Below are 23,873 nucleotides of genomic sequence, written 5' to 3' on the forward strand. Positions count from 1 at the left end.
GAGACTGGACTAAAATGTGCTGAGAAACCGACTATCCCGATCTGAGATGATAGACTGTGGGATACCAAAGTGCACCCACACTCGTTCAAAGAAGAGTTTAGCAGTGGCTTCTGCTGTGATATTCTTCTTGCAGGCCACCATAATGGCCATCTTCGAGAACCTGTCGACGACCACAAAAACACAGTCATTTCCATGCTTAGTGGAAGGAAGGCCTGACATGTAATCCATGGAGATGGATTCCCAAGGTCGACTAGGGGTAGGCAACAGGGTATAGAGGCCGTGCTTCTTAATGGTCGGTTTGGCAATGGCACAGGCAGTACATGATCGGATGTACTTGCCAACATCCTGTCGAAGATTCGGCCAATAGAAATAATTTTGCAGTACTGCCACTGTTTTCTCGACCCCGAAATGCCCAGCAGCCCGACTGTAGTGTGCTTCCCAAATCATCTTGGCACGCTCGCTTGAAGGAACATAAAGGCGACCGAGGTGGCATAATAGGGCATCCTGGAGGTGAAAATCTGCAACATGCCGACCCTCCAAGAGTGTCTGGTATGTGTGGCCGAATTCTGGGTTGCTTTTGTAGAGAAGTGGCCAATCAGAAGTCTCGTGCCCACAAGAGTTGAGCACGGTGGTTAGCGCCATGATCGGTGGCCGACTGAGGCAATCTGCAACATTATTGGTGCTGCCCTTTTTATACTTGATATTCAAGTGAAACTGTTGCAGGTATGTAGACCACTTCTGATGGCGATCATTCTGCAATTTCCTTTGGGTCTGTATGAACTGCAGAGGTCGGTGGTCTGTGTGGATGACCGTTTCCTTCCCCAAAATGTAATGCTTCCATTGTCGGCAGCCCTGTACAATGGAATACATCTCTTTATCATAAGTGGGGTACTTCCGGACTGTGTCTGAAAGTGTTTCATTGTGATATGCCACTGGATGTCCATGTTGAGTAAGGACTGCCCCAATAGCATAGTCAGAGGCATCTGTCTCGACCTCAAATGGTTGTTGTAAATCTGGTAACGCGAGCACTGGTGCCGTGCAGAGGCGATCCTTCAACTCCCTGAATGCCTTCTGTTGAGATTCAGACCAAAAGAATTTTGCTTTCGCCCCGCCCTTGGTGACTTGACTCAAGGGCCAAGAAATATGAGAAAACCCCAACACAAACCTGCGGTAGAAGTTGGCAAGACCTAGAAAGCTGCGGAGCTCTGTTAGAGTGGTTAGAGAGGGCCAATCCCGAATGACTTGGATCTTGGCTGGATCGACATGCACCCCATGTTCATTAATGATGTATCCCAGATACTGAACCTGTGTCATGCCAAAAGTGCATTTCTCCTAATTGGCACATAGCTTGTGTTGCCGCAGTGTTTAGAGAACCTGTCGGATGTGGTGGAGGTGCTCTTCCCAACTCTGGCTAAAGATCAGAATGTCATCCAAGTATACTACTACAAAGAAGTTGGTGAATGGCCGCAAGATGTCATCCATTAGCCTCATAAAGGTTGCAGGAGCATTCGTCAATCCGAAAGGCATGACCAACCATTCGAAGAGGCCCTCCTTGGATTTGAAGGCAATCTTCCATACATCGGAGGGTTCAATTGGTACCTGGTGATATCCTGCCTTCAGATCGATCTTGCTGAAATATTTCGCCCCCTTTAGTTGGTCTAGGAGGTCATCAATCCGCGGGATCGGGTACCTATTACGGACAGTGATCTTGTTCAGCGCCCGATAGTCAATACAGAGTCTCCACGTCCCATCCTTCTTCTGTACCAACACGATCGGGCTCCCATAGGGCGACGAACTCGGACGGATGTGACCTTTCTGCTGGAGCTCCTGAATCTTCCTCTTGATTTCATCGTTCTCCACAACGGAGCGCCGATAAATTGGTCCATTGGGTAGCGGTGCACCTGGGGTCAGATCGATGGAGTGCTTGACTTGACAGTGCAGAGGAACCCCTGCCGGGGAGGTGAAGATGTCCTCGTACTCCTCCACAACCTTGTCCATCTGTAGTTGTCGTGCAGAGGGACCCCGTTTGGAGGCCGCGACCACTGTCTTCTTCTTTCCTTGAGGGCGTATCATTAGGAAAACAAATTTCCTGGTTTTGGAAATGATCTTACTGCATTGTTTTGCAGTAATCAAAGAGATGGCGACAGGTGGTGCTACCTCTGGTATCCTGAACAACTTATTTCCCAATGTAATAATAACAGCACGGGGCCTTGATTCAAACACAACATGTCGCTTCCACAAGTATGGTTGTCCTAGTAATACATCACAAACTTCAAGGGGAGCAATGTCACACAATACCTCATCCGTGAAGGGCTTGATGTTGTATGGAAGGCGACACTGCTGGCTCACACGAAGATCTCGTCCTTGGTGAAGCCACCCAATGGTGTATGGTTGTGGATGTGCTGTGGTCGGTAAGCCCAACCGCTTCACGACCTCTGCCGAAATGAGGATCTTTTGACTCTCGCTATCAACAATGAACTGTATCGGGGAGCCCTTTACCCACATCTGGGAGTGGAAGAGACGCTCCTCCTCCTCTGGATTTTCGAGTTCATTTTTCTGGATCTTTGCGGTAGCAACAGTGGCGCTGGGATCCGCATCAATGATCTGCTTCCCTTTTTCATACCCCTTATCGGGTTCTGACTCAGAGTCGAAACATGCATCTGATTCTGAAACCTTTAGCTCAGCCACCAGTGACTGCTTGGTCCGACACTCACTTGTGTTGTGAGTGGAGCTCTTATGGAACTCGCACCATTTTCCAGTGTCCTTTCTCGGCATCGCGGCGCTGTTCTTTGCTTGCAGCTTCGGCTGGTTGTCTTGGGTTGTCCCGCCTTGGCTTTGTCCTTTGTTCTATGGTTTAGGGGCACCTTTCCCCTGCTTTGGATTCGCAAATCCAAAGTCTCGCTTCTTTTGTTTAAACTTCTGCTCGACCTTGACGGCATATCGGTATGCTGCGCCGAGCGAGGGGATGTTTAGGAATTGTATTTCTTCCTGGATGTACTTATGCAGGCAGCCACGGTATTTGAGTATCAAATGTTGCTCTGAATCCTTGATACCCAACTTTGTGCGAAGGGTATGGAAAAGATTGGTGAACTCCGGCACGTCTTGGTCCCTTCCCTGCCGCAGCGTGGTCCACTTTATGTATTCATCCTCATAGCTTCCGACAGGGTAGTACTGCTCCTTGATGGCATCCTAGAACGAATCCCAGGTGGGTGCGGCTGAAAATAGTGAGCCAGTACTTTCATCCTTCTGCTCGCAGTAGGTTTCCCACCAGTCCTTGACGTGGGGGGCTGCTTTGAGAAGAGCAAAAAAAATCTTTTCCCCACTCGAAAATTCATGAACAGAAAAATAACCCTCTAGCAGATTTAACCATTTATCTACGACATCTGCGTCTATCTGACCCTCGAATATGGGGATTTCAAAATTAACTTGTACCTTAAAGGGTGTGGCGTTTCCAGAGTAGCTTTTGGAAGCCGATGCATTGCTTCTGGGTAGCCGCTGAAGGATCTGGGCAAAGCTGTCCATCATCGCATTCCATTGCCGCTCGAGGGCTTCTTCGAGCAAGATTTTGATGGGATCTCCTGCCCCCTCGTCTTTCTTCTCGTCCGCCATGGGAGGCCGTCGGGATTTGCGAGGCTGGTCTTGCAAAGGTTCAACCAGTTCAAGCCCTAACTCCTTATATCCCGACCTTGTTGGGGACATGCAAAGAAAGACAGAGAAAAAGTAGACCGCTCTGATACCACTGATCCGGATTTAAACAGGAACGCAACAAATTACAGAGATAACCATATACACAAAGATGCAGTGGAAATAATACTTCATTTCATTAATGGAAAATACAGAAATATGCTTACAACCAGAAATGGAAATAAACCAGCTAGGGCGATGGTAGCTTATCTCTGAGAAGAGATGTGATGGCTACATTACTCTGAACTGTGTTACAATGAGGCTCGAAGGCCTATTTATTGTTGAGAAACAATGGAAAACCCTTAACATTCCAAAACCTAACCCTAGGAGATGAAACGCCAAACTGTGGGCCCTGTTTGGGGTAAATTGGTACATCAACTTCCCGGGGTCATAACTTTTGCATATGATCTCCGTTTGACACATACAATAGCTCATTAGAAAGATCTATCCGAGCACTATCATTGTTGGAACGAGCAACATCAGTCCATTCCATGGACCAATGTTGCCCTCGTATTCCCCAAAAAACGTCGTTTAGGGCCTCAAAACGGCTCCGGAAGTTCAGGACCCAAAAAACTGCTAAAAATAGTAAGTTGTGCTACAATTAAGGAGACTGAAAATGCCGAGAAAGACAATGGTGGGGGTCCAGGTGGACTTGGCAGGTGGCCACCAATATCCACCTGGATCAGGGACTTTGGAGTAAAGACTAATTTTAGTAATTTTGAAGTCAAAAAAATGTTGTAGGCTATTACGTTTTCACCTAAATTCTCATGGTGGTGTGTAGCAATGCACTATTTTCTTCTCCGACATAGTGCCTCGTGTTAGTTATCAATCTTGTAGTCTCCATTACATTCTCTAATGCATAATCCAATACTTCATTCCCCAAACCAAACTGCGCCATCGTCATTCTTCTATATTCATGCCACGAAATTGTCTTTATGTGTACCCAACCATCTTGGAGGTGTAGGACGCAGTGCCAAGTCCGATTCTTGGAAGCAATGCTTCTCTGACAATTCCCTTTCAAATACATCCAAAATTTTATCAACATCAGTTAAACCATCATAATAAGGCAGACTTCTTACCTTTGACGATACACAACGCATCGATTTAGTCATCATATTACATTGTAGCATAGACACTGTTAGGCCCCTATACTACTAGTGTAACCCCTTATTGTTATTAGTACAACCCACTTATTATATTGATGTACCCATGTAGTGCCCATATTGTTACTATTGTACCCAATAGAAGCCCATTGTTGTTATTATTGTGCCCTTACATTATTATTGTTATGTCGGCTCTAATTATGTTATGAACCCTTAGACTCCTATATATAGAAAGGAGGTCTTTTCATTTGTATCATTCGAGAATTGTTCATTTATGTAATGTAAATGAGGTTGCCCCCTCGAAGAGGCTAAATTCTAAGGCGTTGATCTATCTCTTCTATCTTTTCTTGAGCTGGTTTCATAACATTTAGTATCAGAGCTTTGGATTTTAGGGTTTCGCTGCTCCAAACAGGTCATCATGGAATGTTCGCTATAACTTTTGTTTTGCGACGTTTCAGAAGTTGCAAAAAAAACCCATTTGAGAAGAAATCACACTGAACCTTGGGTTCGAATTTCAGATCTTTTCGCGCTATATTTGAAGATATATGATCTGAGGAAGTTGGCCTTTTTGTAGACTCCTGAATTACATTCCAAACAGGTGACCTGGGGAAAATCGTCACAAATTTCTCTCTGAGGATCGGATTGAAATTTGGTAAGAAGGTACAGAAAGAGGACAGACTGTAGTTTCTTGTATGCATTTTCAGATCCAAAGGTCGAAAAAGTGACACATGGCACTTCATACAATTTCGCTCTTCTAGAAAGGTCTATAATTAGGTCATCTTGGGAGATTGTGCATAACTCTTTCTTAGAGAATCCAATTTGGATCAGACTGGTGGCATTGGAAAGAGGACACAGAGGGCTACTATAGGTCACAATTTCAAAACTTAAAGATCCGAAAGTACAGAGTTACAGTCGTTTCAAGGTTGAGCTCCTAAAATCAAGAAAAAGCAAGATGAGGAAGTTTGATGGCAAGGATCTGATAAATTGGATACTTCAGATGGAGCAATATTTTGATCTACATGGTGTACAACTGTTACAAAAGGTTTGTATTGCATCTTCATATTTAGAACCAGATCAATTTTTATGGTACGAAGGGCTTTGTTCTCGTAAACAACTTGTTACGTGATCAATTTTCACGGAGGAAATGATAGCACATTATGAGGATACAAAGAGCAACACCTTATTTAGAGCAACACCACAACAATTGGAAAGAGTAAAAGGGCTTTGTGACATAGTGGAAAGCAAAATTATGGAAACCAGGAAGCGTACCCCTCACAACTATAAAGATGGAAGTGTTGTTTCTCCTAGCCTTCCACAACCTACAATGGTTACACCACAACAATTGGAAGAAAAAAGAGAAAAAGGGCTTTGTTACAATTGTAATAGCAAATGCAATAAAGGTCATAAGTGTGTTGAGAAGAAATTATTTTACATAGAATATGAAGAGGCGAAAGAAAAGGATCAAGAAACATCAAAAGAAGAAGATATACGCCAGGACCCCACCCGAGAGAAAGAAGAAATGAATCAGACCATATCTTGTAAAGCATTGGCAAGAATTACCACTCCTCAAACTCTCAAGATAGAAGGACATGTCAAGAAGAAAAAGGTGCAAGAAGTGAAAGATCACATCGAGAAAGAAGAAATGAATCCAACCATATCTTGTAATTCATTGTTCGAAATTACCACTCCTCAAACTATCAAGATAGAAGGACATATAAAGAAGAAAAATGTTCAAGAAGTGAAAGATCACATCGACAATCAAGAAATGAATCCGACCATATCTTGTAAAGGATTGGAAGAAATTACCACTCCTCAAACTCTAGAGATAGAAGGACATATCAAGAAGAAAAAGGTTCAAGCAGTGAAAGATCACATCGAGCATCAACAACAAGTTCTCCAACTTTTAAAGGATAACGCCACTTCAGTGCAAAATCAAACGAAACAACAGGTAGATCAACATCGTAGTGAAAAATGTTTTGATGTAGGTGATTGGGTATTTTTACTGCTACATCTCAAGCAAGCTATTTATGAGAAGGAAATGTTGGCAATACTACATGCACTTAAAAAATGGTGACCTTACCAAATGGGAAGACTCTTCAAGGATGAGGATGTGGAAGCATTGTTTTGTGCTATTTATATTATCCAACCAGATTGGATAAACGAAGCAAGGGATGAATGGAAGAAGGACGAAGAAGTATGGCCACTTATTCAAAAGTTGCAAAAGATCCCAATTCAAACAATATTGCCAGAAATTGAAGAGGAAGGAAAAATCATATTGGAACCTGGAGCAGTCACAGAAACAAGAACCCGACAGCTACGAAATCGATCAATTTCAGAGTATCTCATCAAGTGGAAGAACTTACGTGCTGAAGATTCCACATGGGAGGACAAGAATTTTATACAGAAGCATCAAGAACTACTCAAGCATTGAGGACAATGATTTTTGAAGGAGAGGGGCATGCTAGGACCCTATACTACTAGTGTAACCCCTTATTGTTATTAGTACAACCCACTTATTATATTGATGTACCCATGTAGTGCCCATATTGTTACTATTGTACCCCATAGAAGCCCACTGTTGTTATTATTGTGCCCTTACATTATTATTGTTATGTCGGCTCTAATTATGTTATGACCCCTTAGACTCCTATATAGAGAAAGGAGGTCTTTTCAATGTATCATCCAAGAATTTTTCATTCATGTAATGTAAAGGAGGTTTCCCCCTTGAAGAGGCTGAATTCTAAGGCGTTGATCTATCTTTTCTATCTTTTTCTTGAGTTGGTTTCATAACAGACACTTTGTGCAATCTATTCTTCCAGTGCTCCAATTCCTCATCTGAATCTGATGTGCAGGAGCTCTCGCGGTCCCATGCAATATGTCCGCTAGCTATTAGATTCACACAATCTTGATCGCGTGTCATTATATTATAAATCTGGTCCAAATCATCGTCACTTTCATAATCGCGGACCGGTTCAGTATAGCGTGGTCAAGGTTCTTCAATGTTGGTATGGCCCTTTTCCATCAATGTCAAAGGGGGAGAGAATTTGAATTGATGGAGATTAGCTTCAAAGTTGTAGCTTTAGTATTGGACAGTGTATGGAGATCAACCTCAAATGTTGGAGATCATATTGAGGTTGGCATTGATGCCAAAAGGGGATATTGTTGGCATTATAGTGTTGGCATTGATATCAACATGGTAATGGTGCTACTTTTCATATGCTTATGTAAATATGAAGATGATACATGATGATTGTTTGGCTGTTGTAGTGTTCAGTTGGTTGGTTTTGTTAGTTGGCATTGATGTCAACTTAGTTGTGGCATGATTTAGTGGAGGTGATTTCGAGGCTGAGTAGAGATGGTTGCAAGGCACGGTATGATGGATTTTCATACGTTAATGATGTTGCTACATATGTTGGAGGCTCCTCTACATATGTTCGAGGTAGTTGGATGACTTGATGTTGTTGCCGCAAGTGTTGGAGATTACTTGATAATTGGTTGTTGCTGCTTGAGAAGCTGGAGGTATTGGTTTTGATGATGAGTTTGGTAGACTAGGGAATGCCTGTCATTGAATTTTCACAAAGGTTCGGAGGGTCCCTGAGGTCTTATAGAAGGTAGTTAAGTAGTGGAGCAAGTTTGGGCAGGTTCTTAGCTGAGGAAAGTTGAATTTTACCATCTTCTTCCCTAACCGCATGGATTTAAGCCTGTGCATGAGATTGAAGGGCTCCAACCACATGGAAGAAGGATTATCCATGCGGTTACAACCTATATCCAACATTTTGATGCACACGGTTGAGAATTTGGCTATATTTTCTCTAGATTCCTCACACATCTTAGTAAATTAACTGTTTTGGGATGGTTCATGTTTTAAAACTTTATGAGAAAAGTTGGGAAGCCTTCACCATGTTCTAGAAATTGATTAGCATTGAAAATATTCCTTATGAAGTGGAGTTAGTTGCTTGATCAAGTCAATGAAGTGAATCCAGATCAAATCAAGCATATGAACAGAGTTTGTGGAGCTAAGTAGTTCTTGGTAATTATTGATTTGAGAACCTCAATCCATCCATATATTCAAGGAAGATCAACGATAGTATCGTTAGTTCGTTTGATGTGTTGTGTGAATGTGAAAGAGGAGAAGAGTGTGCAATCTATGTGAAAGTTGTGTTGCACATTTTCTAAAGTCATTTGTAGTTGTAGTAGCCGAAAGTGGGAATATGCTTTAGCTAATATTATGGTCCACTGAGTGAGAAGATGAAGTGTTTATTGGTAGAAGGTGTTTTTTTTGTCTTCTTGTAGGAGTTTTTGGAGTTTTTTCCTCCTAATTGTTGGAAATTGGATAAACCAATGCTCCCTATGTGTTTCACAACATGGTTTAACCGCTTCTCGTGGATCCTTATCTCCGGCGATGCCATCATTGACTAACAACTGTGGGTTTTGGTCTAACAACAATCGTGATTCCCAATAAGTGGTATGAGAACATAGGTCATGAGTTCGATACACACCTGGCTCGTGTTGGGGGGAGATCGTTGGAAATTGGTTAAACCAATGCTCCTCATGTGTTTTGTGACATGGACCTTCCCCCTCTTGTGGATCCTTATCTTTGGTGATGCGATCGTTGGCTAACACTTGCGGGTTTTGGTCTAACGACAATCGTGATTCCTAATACTAACTTGTTTTCTAGTTTATTATCTAAGTGAAACATTTAGTTATGAGAAGTTTTACTTGTTCCAAAGAGGATTTTAGCTGAAGAGTTGATCAAATTATTTTATGCAATGTGTTGTGAGATTTTGATGCAGTTTGTGGTGTAGTTTTTGGTTTTGTTTATTTTCTTTGAAGATATGTTGTTGTGGTGTTCATGATGAGTAGTTCTCAGTTCCATTATGAAAATGTATGAAATGAAAATCACACAAAGGACTAGAGTTGGAGGACTCAGGTGAATTCAATATAATTGAGAAGTTTTCTCAATCCCATGGTAGTTGGATAGTTTGTACGAAACTAGGTAACGCTCATTTTTCATGGTGGCTTCCAACATATAGGATTTTGTAGATTCATTTGATAGCTCAGGAGTAACTAGGCAAGTATGGTTGGTTGTGGTGGTTTCCAATGGATGGTAGTCTGTAGATCTCCTTGAGAAAGATATTTGCATTTGATAGTAGCCAGTTGTAACTCTATGTAAAGAATTTTCTTAGCATAATGAATATTTGAGCAGTGCAGTAGTAGCTGGTGGTTTTTTTCCCTAGAGAGGGTTTCCCACCTGAAATATTTGTGTCATTTGTGTTGAATTCTTTCATGGTTTCATGTTTATGGTTGATGCTCTGATCTCTTCCTTTTTGTTTTGGTTTATGCATGATTAAAGAATAATAACTTAGAGAAAAAAGTATAAGTGCCTTCACTGCTGATTCACCCCCCGTCTGCCACCCCCGCCCCCCCTTAGTAGTGATCTAGTTTCCAACGCACTCGATATTATTAATTATGCTTCAATTTAATAAGAGAAAAATAATTTTAGGTTCCTTTTTCCATTGAAAACAAATATGGAAAAGAAAATTCCCATTAAAATACTTGCCTAGAATTAAAAATGGGATATGTGAGTAGGATTTATTAGGCCCTCCTTGATTTTCTATCACGAATTTGTTTCAATTCCACTTCAGATTTACTCATTGTCAGATAAAAATGTAATATGTGTAAGAAATAGACTAGCCATGAAACTTTTTTGTAATTTTACCCCATAGAAACATATGTACACTCTTATGAACAAACACATGCTCTTAAGAATACATGCATGCTCTTAATCACATGTGCATGTTTATGCCAATTTTGAGTTGGTAGTGACTTGGAAACCTTGCCAGTGGACCATAAATTCCAAAGTCAGTTAATTAGAAACACATGCATGTTCCTAAGAACATGATCACAATCATGTGTGGAAACATTTGTGTTGGTATAGCTAAAGGTGACATGAAGCACAACAAAATTTGACCCCGACATTAGATGCACCAACAAAATAGACTCAAGCTTGTATTCTATCAATATTTTTTTCTATAACAATTTACCTTGATATTTTTAAAAGGTTTACATGAATAAAGGATCCCAAAATATTCAATCCCTAAACACCATGTTATAAAGGAGAAATATCCCTATCTTTAAATATCTTGGTACTTTTTTAATCAAATGCCCCATATCACAATTAAAGGTAATGCTCCATATCAATTTGAAGTTCTAGTCTCAGGCTACATGCTAAGGCCTTCTTAAATTATGTCCCATATCTAAACATTTCCCAAGCCTATGAGACCCTCAATCTCTTTCCAAACTTGTTTAGTAAATGCACAACACATGATAAGATGTTAGTTAATCTCATGAATTAACTTGCCTAAACTACACCACCGAACATAATGTTTATTTTTCTTTTGTGAGGCATCCCATGTTAGAGCCTTCATATTAAGTAATAAGCACATGAAAATATGATATTTAGAGAAGAATTCAAACCTCCAAACCTTTTTCCACCACCATTTATATGGCTCCCAATTCCCCTATGAAGAAAATGCATTGTAACCATGTTTTATCCCTTGAAGGATTCAATGACAAAACCAAAGTATCTTGTTCGTCCTTTAAATGAACAATATTGGATCTAAGCTTGTCAATATAATGATACCAAAAGACATGATCCTCCTCTCTAAATTCTAACTCCTTCCTTGCAGGTCATTGTTAATACTAAATAGTAGTCATATTCATATCATTTATTTGAGAAAATATAATAAAACCTCTACATTTTGTTTCTTTGACTTCAATTAAACTAGGCGGTCTAAGGTTCAAAATTTGTTATAAAGAACAAGAGACATTATAGTATTTAAAATTATGATGTTAAGAAAGATTATTTAGACCTTTCCTTTCATCCTGTAAGAAATTGTGTATAAGGTGTTGTTTAACCATTCTTTTTGGTGCATGGCGTAGTTCTAAACCATTTCCTATAACTATGGAAAATTCCCCTTTTGTAGGAACAACTATGTAGTTTCCACTTTAGAGTGTTAAGAGAAGATATCTACCTTTTCATAATATCATCTATGGTTTCCACCCTAGCTATAATTTATGGTAATAATTATCCTAATTAGAAATTAGAATTCATGTTTGATCGGGTTCTTTCCTAGTTTGTGATTTTAGGGACTCTAGAACCTCATATCATCATGAAAGGAATGTATTAATGAGACAACAACACAATAATACTACCCTGCTAATTTGCTAGAAAATATTCAACTAGTTTGAGAAAACTAAGAGATACCAAGATGGTAGTGTCATGTGATGATCATGTCAATGGAACATGTAATTTTTTCGTGAAATCAAACAAAAGTTTGTTTTGATCAACATAATGATATGAAAATTTGTTGCCATCAATGTGTGATAATTATATCAATTATAGATTGTTTTCAAAGCATGTTGCTAGGTATCCCATGGAAAATAAGTATATTATATATTTAAGGATGACATTGATGTATCTTTTGTCAACATCTCTACAAATATCATTTAGAAAGCCCTTAAAGAGAGTATGTGTACGGGTTTCGTTCACATATACACAGAACGAGTATAATGCACGCTTCACACATTCAACCACTAGTTTCGATTCCCTCCATGGCTACTTAAGAATAGGAAAACAATATGCACCCCACAACACTGCATTAAATGATGTGGATTGAGATATACATTTTTGGATCTAAATTTGTAAAGGCTTTGGTCACATATGTACAAAAGGAGTATAATGCATGCTTCACACATTCAATTACTAGTTTTGAGTGCCCCATGGCTATTTGAGGGCAGACAAACAACATACACCTCACAATACTACATTAAATGTTGTTAATTAAATATACATTTTTGGATCTAAATAGTATATATTCCGATATATATCCAATTATCTATCCCAACTTACATAACATTTAATGCATTGTTGGTTGATACACATTATTTTCCCTTAAAAACCCAAATCCACAATTGCTATGCATACCTCATGCATTCAATCACTACTTTTAAACTCTATACAAAGAACGTAAATAATATAATTTATATATAGAGGTATGCACATGAGTTGTGTCTTAAATGATGTGGATTAAGATACACATTTTTGGATCTAAATGTGTAAGGGTTTTGATCATATATGCACACAAAGAGTATAATGTATATTTCACACATTCAACTACTAGTTTGGAGTGCTACTAGTTTGGAGTGCCCCATAGTTATTTGAGGGTAAACAAACAACATGCACCCCACAATACTGCATTAAATGATGTTGATCAAAATATACATTATAGATATCCAACGATACATAACACTGTATTGTTAGTTGATACATATTATTTTCCCTTAAAACCCCAAATCAACAATTGCACATAAATAAATATATATATATATGACGCCTTAAATGTGGTTTATATTTAATCACTCATGGTCCCCCTAAATACTTATTAAAAAAAAAAAGTCCTCAAAAGATTAATTCTTCGCACTTTTTTTTAAACTCTGCATTTTAGACCTTTATTTGAATGTTACATTAAATTTAAAATTTAATCCCCATGTTTTTTCGAACTTTTGCGCTATATAACGACCTTACGAATACATCGTAGCGATCAGATATTATCAATATCTCAATCAGATATTTTAGATGCTCAAATAATATTTCCATCCAAAATTGTCTCTGATCAATCGAGAAGGACCCATGCGCAATTTGGAAAATCATCTGTTTTCAATTGGAATTTTAGAACAAGAATAAATATGATACAAAATTGGGTAATTGCAGAACCATATGTATTTTAACAATGGATCTTACAAGTCACATATCGATTCCCATAACAACTCTTTCACATGCAATAATCCCAATAAGATTTTCCCCGATGTACAAAAAATATTCAGCATTCTGCCGACGAAAATCTTCCATCATCACCATGGGCTTCGATGTTAGAGACCGTAGGAAAAGAAGGGTGGAGGCCATCCATGAGCTCGCCATTGCTCAGTCTCCGCTCCTCTGCGATCGTGAGCAGCTTTTTACCGGAAGGTCGCCGTTTCACCTCGCATTCCTTCCGGAAAGGAGCGATTTCCATCCATTGCCCTTTGCCCGCTGCTACCAATTTCGGAATCGCCATTACCAAACCCTTTCTGGAGAAAACAATCTCGAAATTAGAAACGCCAACCTTAGCCAAACCCTAAAGACAACTTCTGTGCAAACTGTAAAACAAGGCGACTTAAAGCTAGTTTTAATAGCAGAAACCTACTTACAGAGCACGGAAATCAGAAAATTATGAGATAATCCCTTGAGCTGTGATTTTCACGACGCTCACTGTGGCCCGTGATGCGTTGTGCAATGAATTTAAAGAGTTGGCATCTTTCGTTCAATTCATCAACAGAAAAGAAAGCGAGAGAAACGTTTCTTGCGCGCACGTTCGTTGGCCGAACTTTCTTGCGTTGACGGCAGAGCCTCTCTCGAAGCTTTCCAACGATCGCAATGATGTCACCTATTACATCCATTGAAAATCTCTGCTGTACTCACCAATAAAATCCGATTTCATATCTCTAACCTTGAAAATAAGAAAAATTTAACACGTGGCGCTGCTCTGAGGTTAATAACTTTACTTCAAATTGAAATGTGTACGATTTTGATTTGCATTTGAGCTTTAAATAAAATCACCATCTACATCATTACATTTATTTTTATTTTTCATAACCATATTATTTCTTAACATTAATAACGTGGCAGCGATGGGTGTTAGCCAGTATAACGAGTTAGTAATGTAATCATTAAATAACGTCCAGAATAACTTATTAGAGTCCGTTCAGATATAAGTAGGTAGATACATTTGTAATCGTATTTCATTTATTGGGTTGATTTTCTTACCTACATTTTAGGGACATGATCACTTTTGGTTCATAACATTGCTTATCATCTGGTACATTTTCTTTGAAAAAATGAAATTAAAGAAAAAGAAAGTATCATGAACTATTTAATATATTAAGTATGAACAAATTGTACATTTTCTATTTTTAGATTTTTTATTTTTCAACAAATCTCTTTTTACTAAAGGGTATTAGAGGGTTAAATGATTGATTCCACTCCATCTACATTCCCTCATGCATACTCCTCCATATTGTGATTGCATAATTCCTCTTTAATTTTGATTTGTTAGCCACTATGTTTATCTTTCCATGTCTTGTTAATTGTATTTTAATCTTATTTTGGAGTTTAATTGGTTTATTGTTTATTATTTTGTTTTTATTTAACTATTAATAAGTTATGAGTAATTTCTAACTCCACTAACTTTCATCCTACTCAATTATTGGATATTTTAGTAAAATTAGGTCTCTAAGACTAATTTTGACTCATTTTCCAAATAATCATAGACTAATTTTGACCCCCTTGTCGAATAGGGAAAGTAATTTTGTAGTTTTTTTTTGTAGGCTATTGGAATCCCACTTAATTTGTTTTTTTCTTCCACTTGGAGAGTTTTATATTGTATCCATACCTAGAAATAATATATCATCATAGGTTTATTTTACTTTTAGATCTACCAAACATCTAAACGAATCATATTTCTCAATATGCAAATTTCTTTTTTAAGTGCAAAATTTGATGAAAAGTTTGTATCTTAAGTGATTTGTAAATCCAAAGTTAAGATAAATCTATGATATCTCTTAATAATAGTATCTATATTTATATAAATTTCACTTGTTGATATAGAAATATTTATATTTTGTATTCTATTAAAATTTTGATAATACATATATATGGCATGTATAATAAATATAATTACATGTTATATATATATATATATTTTAAATGTAATATCTATAGCACTTTTGTATCTCTCACAAACAAATTTATAGTAAATATTGCTTTTCATATGTTAATTAAATTTAAATATAAATTTATGAAATATAATAATTAGGTATATGAATTATTATTTTAATTTACAAGTGGATCTTCATTTATAACTATTGTTTATATTTTTGACTATCTATTTCAGGTTTTTATATATATTACTTAATTTTAGTGAGATGAGTTTTTATATATTTATTAATTATATGATTTGAAATATCATTGTTATTAATATGAATTATTATAATTTTTTAATGTGAAATGTAGATTTTCATTTTTTTTAGAAATAATGGTTTGTAATTTTATTAATAAAACTGAAATTACAATACAACAAATTGAATTGAATCGATCTATTTTTTTTATTTGAGCCAACATTATGTTTCATTATTATTAATAATTAATTACTACTTGCAACTAAAATTTCTCCTAGATATTGGGCTATAATGGGCACTCGTTCCCTCCTTTGCTTGGTTTGTTCCCTCCTTTGCTTGGTTAGCATTAGCATTCCACAGGGGCGGGGCAACTTGGTGTGGGGCGATCACATTGGTAACAAGAAAATACCGGTCAAGGAAGTCTATGCCCACATAACATCGTCCTCTCTGGAGCTACCCTTCTTTGACTATACATCCCGGTTTTGGTGGTGGAATATGCCCTTGAAAATCAAGTGCTTCTCTTGACTAGCTATACACAACTGCATCTTGACTTGGGATAAGTTGCTTATGAGGGGATTTCTAGGTCCTGGCATTTCCTCTCTTTGTTGGAAGAATTCTGAGAGCATCTCTCACCTCTTCCTCAATTTTCCTGTGGCTGTTGATATTTGGGTTGAGGTCCCCTCTCTTTTGGGTGTCCCCTATTTCAGTGATGTGAACTCTATACATGAACGCATTAATCTTTGGTATGACATAGCGAAATCTTATAGATCAATCCCTCTCTATATTCTATGGGGGATTTGGCAGACCAGGAACACTCTTATTTTCGAGAATAGGACCCTTGTGATCAAGGATGTTGCCTTGAATATTGTGGCCTACTTCCAAGAAATTGGCCCCTCAGTGCTGAAACCCTTTTCTCAATCCATATCTTTAGAGGATTTGAATGAGATCTTCCCCATCTACTCCTTCCATGAGGCTTCCTCTGATAATGATTGTGGCTATGGTGTTACCATCCACATTGATCCTGACACGTTCTTTCAATTTTTCTGTTATGGTGGCAGGGGAGATAATTGCAAGGCTGAGGTGTTGGCGATGTGGGGTGCCATCTAGTGTTGTTCTTGGCTTGGACTAGACAATCTCCTGATCATTGGTGACCCTCTTTCCATGATTAAGTGAGCGTTGGGACAATGCTCTCTTGAGGTCCCTATCCTTTATAATTGGATGCTACAAATTAGGGAACTCATCCCCTCTTTTTCAACGGTTTCTTTTAAGCATGTTTTTCGAGAACAAAATATGGAGGCTGACGCTCTATCCAAGTGTGGCCTCACCCTCTGCCCAAGCTTCCTGTCCTTTGAAAAATTCTCCTTTGGGCGGAGTCATGGGGCTGGTTTCTTTAAGTTTTAGCTCCTCTTTTCTGCTGGTGATAGATGGTCTTGATGTTGGTTGGTTCCTTGAGATCTTTGTTTCCCTTGGGTATGTGATGTCCCCTTATCTTTCATTCAGGGTAGGATGTTTTTTTTTGTTGGTTTCGACTCTTATTTATATTTGGATAGCAGATATTTTGTTTTTCATGATCTTTAGACATATATTGTCTTATGTAATTGGAGCACAGTGATATTTTGGCTCTTTTGATTCTTTTCTAGCAGAGGCTAGCAAAGATTACCTCACAACATTGTACAACTTTCCCCAGAGAATGAAGGTTCTATTTTTTCGTCTGAAAAAAAAAGGCACTGAAATCATTAAATTTTAAGTATACTTAACATATTTTTTTTTTTATTTCTTGATTTACCAGTAACTAATCTAATATTTATTCACATTTGTATTCACATTAAACTTCAATAATAAATAGATACACATTGTTAGAGATAGTAATTCAAATCCCTAAGCAACTGAATATCCAAAAAAAGCACAATCATAACTAATTAACAATAATCGCTTAATCTCCATTAATTCTAACAAAATAAATATAAACAGACAAATCAAAAAATTATGAGATAACCTATTGACTTATGATTTTCACGGCGCTCACTGTGGCCCGTGTTGCGTTGTGCAATGAACTTAAAGAGTCGGCAATTACCTTTCATTCAATTCACGCACAGAGAAGAAAGCGAAAGAAACGTTTGTGGCCAAACCTTCTTGCGTTGACGGCAGAGCCTCTCTTGAAGCATTCAAACGATACATCCGCAATAATGTCACCTGTAACATTCTATTGAAAATCTCCGCTGGGCTCACCAAGAAAATCCGATTTGATCATAATACCTAATTTCGCAAATGAGATAAATATAACAAGTGCGGTTGTTGCGGGTGTATTAACTTATTTATACATTTCATCGGTAAGAATTTATTTTTTTATAAATTTGGTAAGATTATATTTTTATCAAGTTTAATATATTATTTTAATTAAATTTACCAATTAAAAATTGGAAAATTTAACAAGTGACATTAAAAATATCTTAACAAAATATCAAAATATCACTCTAATCGAATCAGAAAAATAAACTACTCACATCAAAAAAATGTCTTAATAAAATACCAAATCAAATCTATCCAAAACTTATACATAAATATATACCATTTTGATTTACATCTTAACTTCACATAAAATTTCCATTACATAATTACATTTGTTTTTACTTTACTAGTTTACAGCATCACTGAGGAATTTCTAATTGCCTCATAATAACGTTCAAATTACACTTCTTCGAGTTTAAGTCAATCCAGAAATAAGTAAATAGATACATTTCTAACTTTATGCCATTTATGGTGTTAAACCAAAATTTTAACATAGGTCCGTGATTGGAACGATACAGTCCGCGATTGTGTAAATGCAATTTACTTATCATTTAGACCAATAGTTTAGTTCATTTTAAAATTAAACCATGATTTTAAAATGATTTACATCTTGAACGTACATGTCTTGGTTAGAATGTAGTGAAAGGTATATTATTGTGTTTATTTTGTTTAAGTTGAGGTTATGGGAATAATAACGCGTAGATTTTATTTATTTTTTTATAAAAAGAAATTATTACCTATAAGGTGCATATTAATTATTTTTGGTGTGATATAGTCCATATTAGGTTATTGTTTCAAATTTCATGAAAATGAGTTGAGGATGGCCGTCACCAATGGCATCTTATGCATTTCGATTATTAATGTTTAGTATCGAGGATATATTTTTATAATTAGTATTATTTCAAATTTTCAAATTCATAAGAAAAATGATTTAATTAAGAATTTAGTTTTGTATTATGTGAGGGAAATTTGTAGTGGACAATTTATCATGACTTACATTATGATCATTATTAAACTTTTTTTATACATTATTAAGGACATATATGAGCACATTTCATTATTACTAGGCATTCTTTATCATTTAGCATGTTTTTTATTTTTAGGCTTTCAATTTTTAGTAAGTTTATTTTTAGCAAGGGGGTGTTGGTGGTAGTTGGAGGGTTATCAATATGCATTCTCTCATGCATAGGCTTCCATGTTATGATTGCAAAATTTCTCTCTAATTTTGAGCATTTAGCCCATCTTTTTCTCTCTCCTAGCCTTGTTTGTTGACTTTTAGTCTTGTTTTGGAGTTTAACTAAGTTTAATTGATTATTTTTTTTGGGTATGAGAGTTATTAATAAGTTCTATCTCCATCCCATTCACTTATTGGATATTTTGGTAATTTTGGATCTCTCATTCTAATTGACTCACTTGCCACCTAATTTTGGCCTCCTAATCTAATTTTGACTCCCTTGTCAATTAAGGAAAGTGTTTTTGTAGTTAATTGAGTGCATACTCTTGGAATCCTAATCTAATTTGAATTGGTTGAGAGGAGTTTGTATAATATATTCATGCTTAGCAATAATATACTAGCATAGATCCATCTTAAGTCTTGACTTGACAAAAGATTTGCAACTTAAGGGATTTAATTCGTCTAAGCCCTTACTAAATTCAAAGTTAAAATGAATTTATGCTAACCCTTTGTAACACTATTTATATTTATATAAATACCAGCCTAGATCCATCTTAATCCTGAATCTAGTCGGGAGGGATCAATATCTCGAGGTGCAAACCTCTTTTTTTAGTGCAAAACTTGAGGAAAGGTTTACACCTCGAGAGATTTGATCCCTCTCGGTGCTTGATAGATATGGGGTTAAGATGGATCTAGGTTGGTTTCAGTCATGTGCAGTCATAAAAATTTGTTGAACATATAATTATTTTGATCATTTTAAATATGCTAAATATGTCTAATATTAATTTGGTCAATTTAATTTTCACTTTTGTTAGTTACCTCAGTTTGTTGAGATGAGAGAGGCTCTTAGTAACTTGAATGATGAAAAATGATGAAATAAAAATCTCTCTCTCTCTCCCTCATCGCCTTGTTGTCTCTCCCTTGTCACTCCCTCTCCCTCTCCACCTTTCTCTCTCTATGTCATTCTTCCCCTTTCAACTCCATCTCTCTCTCCCCATCTCTCTCCTCTCTCTCAGGTCCTCTCTCTTTCTTTCTCTCCCACCTCTCTCTGTCTCTCCCCCCATCACACACACACACACTCTCCACCCTCAAACTCTATCACTATCTCCCTCTCTCTCTCCTTCTCGCTCTCCCCCTCTCTCCTACCTCCATATATATCTCTCCCTATCTCTCTCTTCCCCTTATTTCCCTATCTCTATCCATTAATTTTATCTCCCTTCCCTTGTCTCCTCTTTCCCTCATTCCATCTTCATCTCTCCCTTATCACTCCCTCTCTCTCTCTACCTCTATCTCTTAATGTCTTTGTTATTCCCTCCCTCTCTTTCCCCCTTCCAACTCCATATCTCTCCCCCCCTCTCTCTTCTCTCTCTCAAGTTCCCTCTCTCTTCCTTCCTCTCTCACCCTGTCTCTCCCACCTCCCTCTACCTCTCCCCCCTATCACGAACTCTCTCTCTCTCCACCCTCCAACTCTGTCACTATCTCCCTCTCTCTCCCCCTCTCACTCTCCCTATTCCCCCCCCCCCTCCATATCTATGTCTCCCTATCTCCCTCTTCCCCTTCTTTCCCTATCTATATCCTCTCATTTTCTCTCCCTTCCCTGCACTCCTCTCTCCCTCATTCCATATTCATCTCTCCCTTAGCACTCCCCTTCTCTCTCCACCTCTATCTCTCAATGACTTTGCTCTTTACTAACTCTCTTCCTCCCTTCAAATCCATCTCACTCTCCTTCCCTCTCTCCTCCTCTCTTCCCCCTTCTCTCTCTCCATGTCTCTCCACTTGTATGTCTCTCTCCCCCACTCTATTCCCCCTCTATCTCACTCTCTCTCTTAAATATGATCCAATTGTATTGTATTTAAGAAAGTATCTAGATTAAAAATATATATAATTTGTTGTAAAATACAAAACCTATATTTTGGATCAATCACATAAAAAAAAAAAAACAATAATAAAAAACTTAAAAGAATATGGGAATATTTACACAATAAGGTGTTACCTCTGAGAAAGACATTCTTAAATTCCACCTTGCACATGCATCGTAAGATCTGTTGTTAGACGATTAAACCATTCTTAGCCATCAGATGATGTCATAACCATCTCCCGAGTCTAACTTGATGGATGCTGTCATAACCGTCTCACCGCTTTGCCCTGACGAAGCCATAACCATCTCACAGTTAATTAATGGGCATGGTATATACTTGCTATGAAAAATGGTTTAGGTTTCTTCATCGTTTCTTTCTTCATGCTCGGCCTCGCCATGGTGAAGGTGTGATCCTGTAGATTCACATTCAAGAAATGAATATGAAGACTTGCGCAGTATGTCAAATGATTCAGAAGGGCCCTGCATATTTTACGATATCGAAGCTGATATATCTTCATCCAAGAAGAGTACAGAATTTGGTACCCCTGTTTCATCCCCCTCTTTTCTTCTAGGGAATAATTGCAGCAACATGTCTTCCTCTGGTAGGCCGCCCTTAACTCCATCGCTTACTCCTATCAGGGCTCCTTTGGCCGCTTATTCAATTCCATTCCTCACCCGCTCATTCCTTGGCCACTTATTCAATTCCACTCTTCACCCGCTCATTCTCCTTCTTTGTACTGTATTTTAATTTAAATGGAAGAAATAGTTGATCTAAATTAGACGTAGATACTGAACTTGAACTTAATCGTGCATGCATTTTTTATTAAGAAAAGCTATCACACAAAGCTTATGTCAAATGATTCAGAAGGGCCCTGCATATTTTATGACATCGAAGCTGATATATCTTCATCCAAGAAGAGTGCAGAATTTGGCACCCCTGTTTCGTCCCCCTCTCATTATCTGGGAATAATTGCAACAACATGTCTTCCTCTGGTAAGCCACCTTTAAATCCAACGCTTACTCCCACAAGGGCTCCTTTTTTTCTTATTCAATTCTACTCTTCACCCACTCATTCTCCTTCTTTGTACTGTATTTTAATTTAAATAGAAGACATAGTTGATATAAATTAGAGATAGATACTGAAGTTGAATTTAATCGTGCATGCATTATATCCCAGTTTGGATTTTCGTTAAATTTTTATTTATTTATTACCAAAAGCTATCACACAAAGCTAGGTTAAAAGCATTATAAGTTGAATAACTTTTATTCATATTTATTTTTGGGTGTGTTTTTTTTAACTTTTTCATTATTGAATTTCGATACATTTAAAAAGTGTTTTATATTATAAAATTTGTAAAGAAAATTCTGTAGAGATCAAATTTGATTTGATTATTATATTAAAGTTAAAATCCAAAACTAAATTCAAGTTATAACCCTTTTAAACTGATTTTTTATTATTTATATTTATTATAAATAAAGTTATATTAAAGTAATTATTTGTTTTTACTCATTTACCAATTTTACTTCATAGGAAAGAGAAATTAAGTCCTAAAGCTATTTTAACATTTAAGCTTTGCATATTTAAGTTATAACCCTTATAAATTGATTTTATACCATTTATATTTATAAAAAATAAATTTATATTTAAATAATAATTTGTTTTTACTCATTTACCAATTTTGCTTCATAAGAAAGAGAAGTTAATTCTTAAAGTTATTTTAACATATAAAGTTTTTATATTGTCTCTACCTTTTTTTTAAAATTATTGTAATGTTGATTTTAATACATTTATATATTTTAATACTCCATACATCTTTATAATAAATTTGATATTAAAATATCAACAAACTATATATGAATTCAACACCATTCCAAAAAGTGGCACTAAATATGTTTTTATTAAGTGTTTTTTTTTTTATTTTTATTTATCAATTATAAGTTTAATAAATATGTTATTTATTTACGCTGTAAAGTGTTCCCCTCTGAAAAAAGTCCCTCTCATGCCACCTGTGTTATTGTGAGAGGTCGATTTTGATGTTAGAGGATTAAAACAACCTCTGCCGTTAGATTGAAAAATATAGGTATTTTCCAATTACAATTTGGAAGGTATTTTTCAGTGATTTCCCTTGGTTTGTCTTGGGAGTGTTTAGCTCTCAACCCCATCAGTCAACAGTAACGGTGTCACATATACAACCACCTCTTCTACTTGGGATTATGGGTTATTTGCGACTGCCTTGAAGCCACATCCACTCAGCAACTGATACTTGGGATTCCAGGTTATTTGTGATTGATTCTCTGCTCCATCATTAGTTATCAAGTAGAATTTCCATCATTAGTGTACACCCAAAGTTTTCTTTAGTAATCTTTTTGTTTGCGGTCTATTGGTTAGAGGCGGCAGCTTCCCAGGATATCCCTATCTACTTCACAGGCTTGGAGGCAGCTATCATTTATTTCCTTTGCTGGGTAATTCCCCTTTTGTAAACTCTGCTATTGTGTTATGCTATAGATTAATTATAATTACAAGTTTTAATATGACATTTGTGTTTGATTTTCCGGCAGGTCACTCTCTAGCTTAGCATGGTTGTCAACAGGCTCAGTGCTATTAGACAACCTTTCCACCCTATGGCTCTGAACTCCAGGTGTTTTGAGGGATTTTGCCGTAGGATAGATTAAACCCTAGATTCGTTCCTGTTGTTTTACTTTAGTTTCTTGTAGTTACTATTTAGATTCTTTCCTGTGGTTTTACTTTAGTTTCTTGTAGTTACTATTT

The 23,873-nt window shown here is 37.1% G+C and overlaps 1 protein-coding gene across 2 annotated transcripts; it reads right to left on the reverse strand.

The window, feature by feature from the left end:
• Window positions 1-13,487: 13,487 nt before the first annotated feature.
• LOC149254801 (uncharacterized) lies at window positions 13,488-14,175 on the reverse strand. Of its 2 annotated transcripts, none has more exons than XM_089457117.1 (2): window positions 14,037-14,175; window positions 13,488-13,916 (listed from the first exon to the last, which is right to left on the reverse strand). In XM_089457117.1, exon 2 carries the CDS (start codon window positions 13,901-13,903, stop codon window positions 13,670-13,672), a length of 234 nt encoding a protein of 77 aa, XP_089313243.1. In that variant the 5' UTR covers window positions 13,904-13,916; window positions 14,037-14,175; the 3' UTR covers window positions 13,488-13,669. The 2 variants fall into 2 exon arrangements, with proteins under 2 accessions (XP_089313243.1, XP_089313244.1); XM_089457118.1 differs by having other exon boundaries at window positions 14,033-14,131.
• Window positions 14,176-23,873: the final 9,698 nt, after the last annotated feature.

This window comes from Pinus tabuliformis, chromosome 7 (assembly GCF_031772625.1).
Source record: "Pinus tabuliformis cultivar Carrire ecotype Pingquan chromosome 7, CPIR1, whole genome shotgun sequence".
NCBI classification, from domain to species: domain Eukaryota; kingdom Viridiplantae; phylum Streptophyta; class Pinopsida; order Pinales; family Pinaceae; genus Pinus; species Pinus tabuliformis.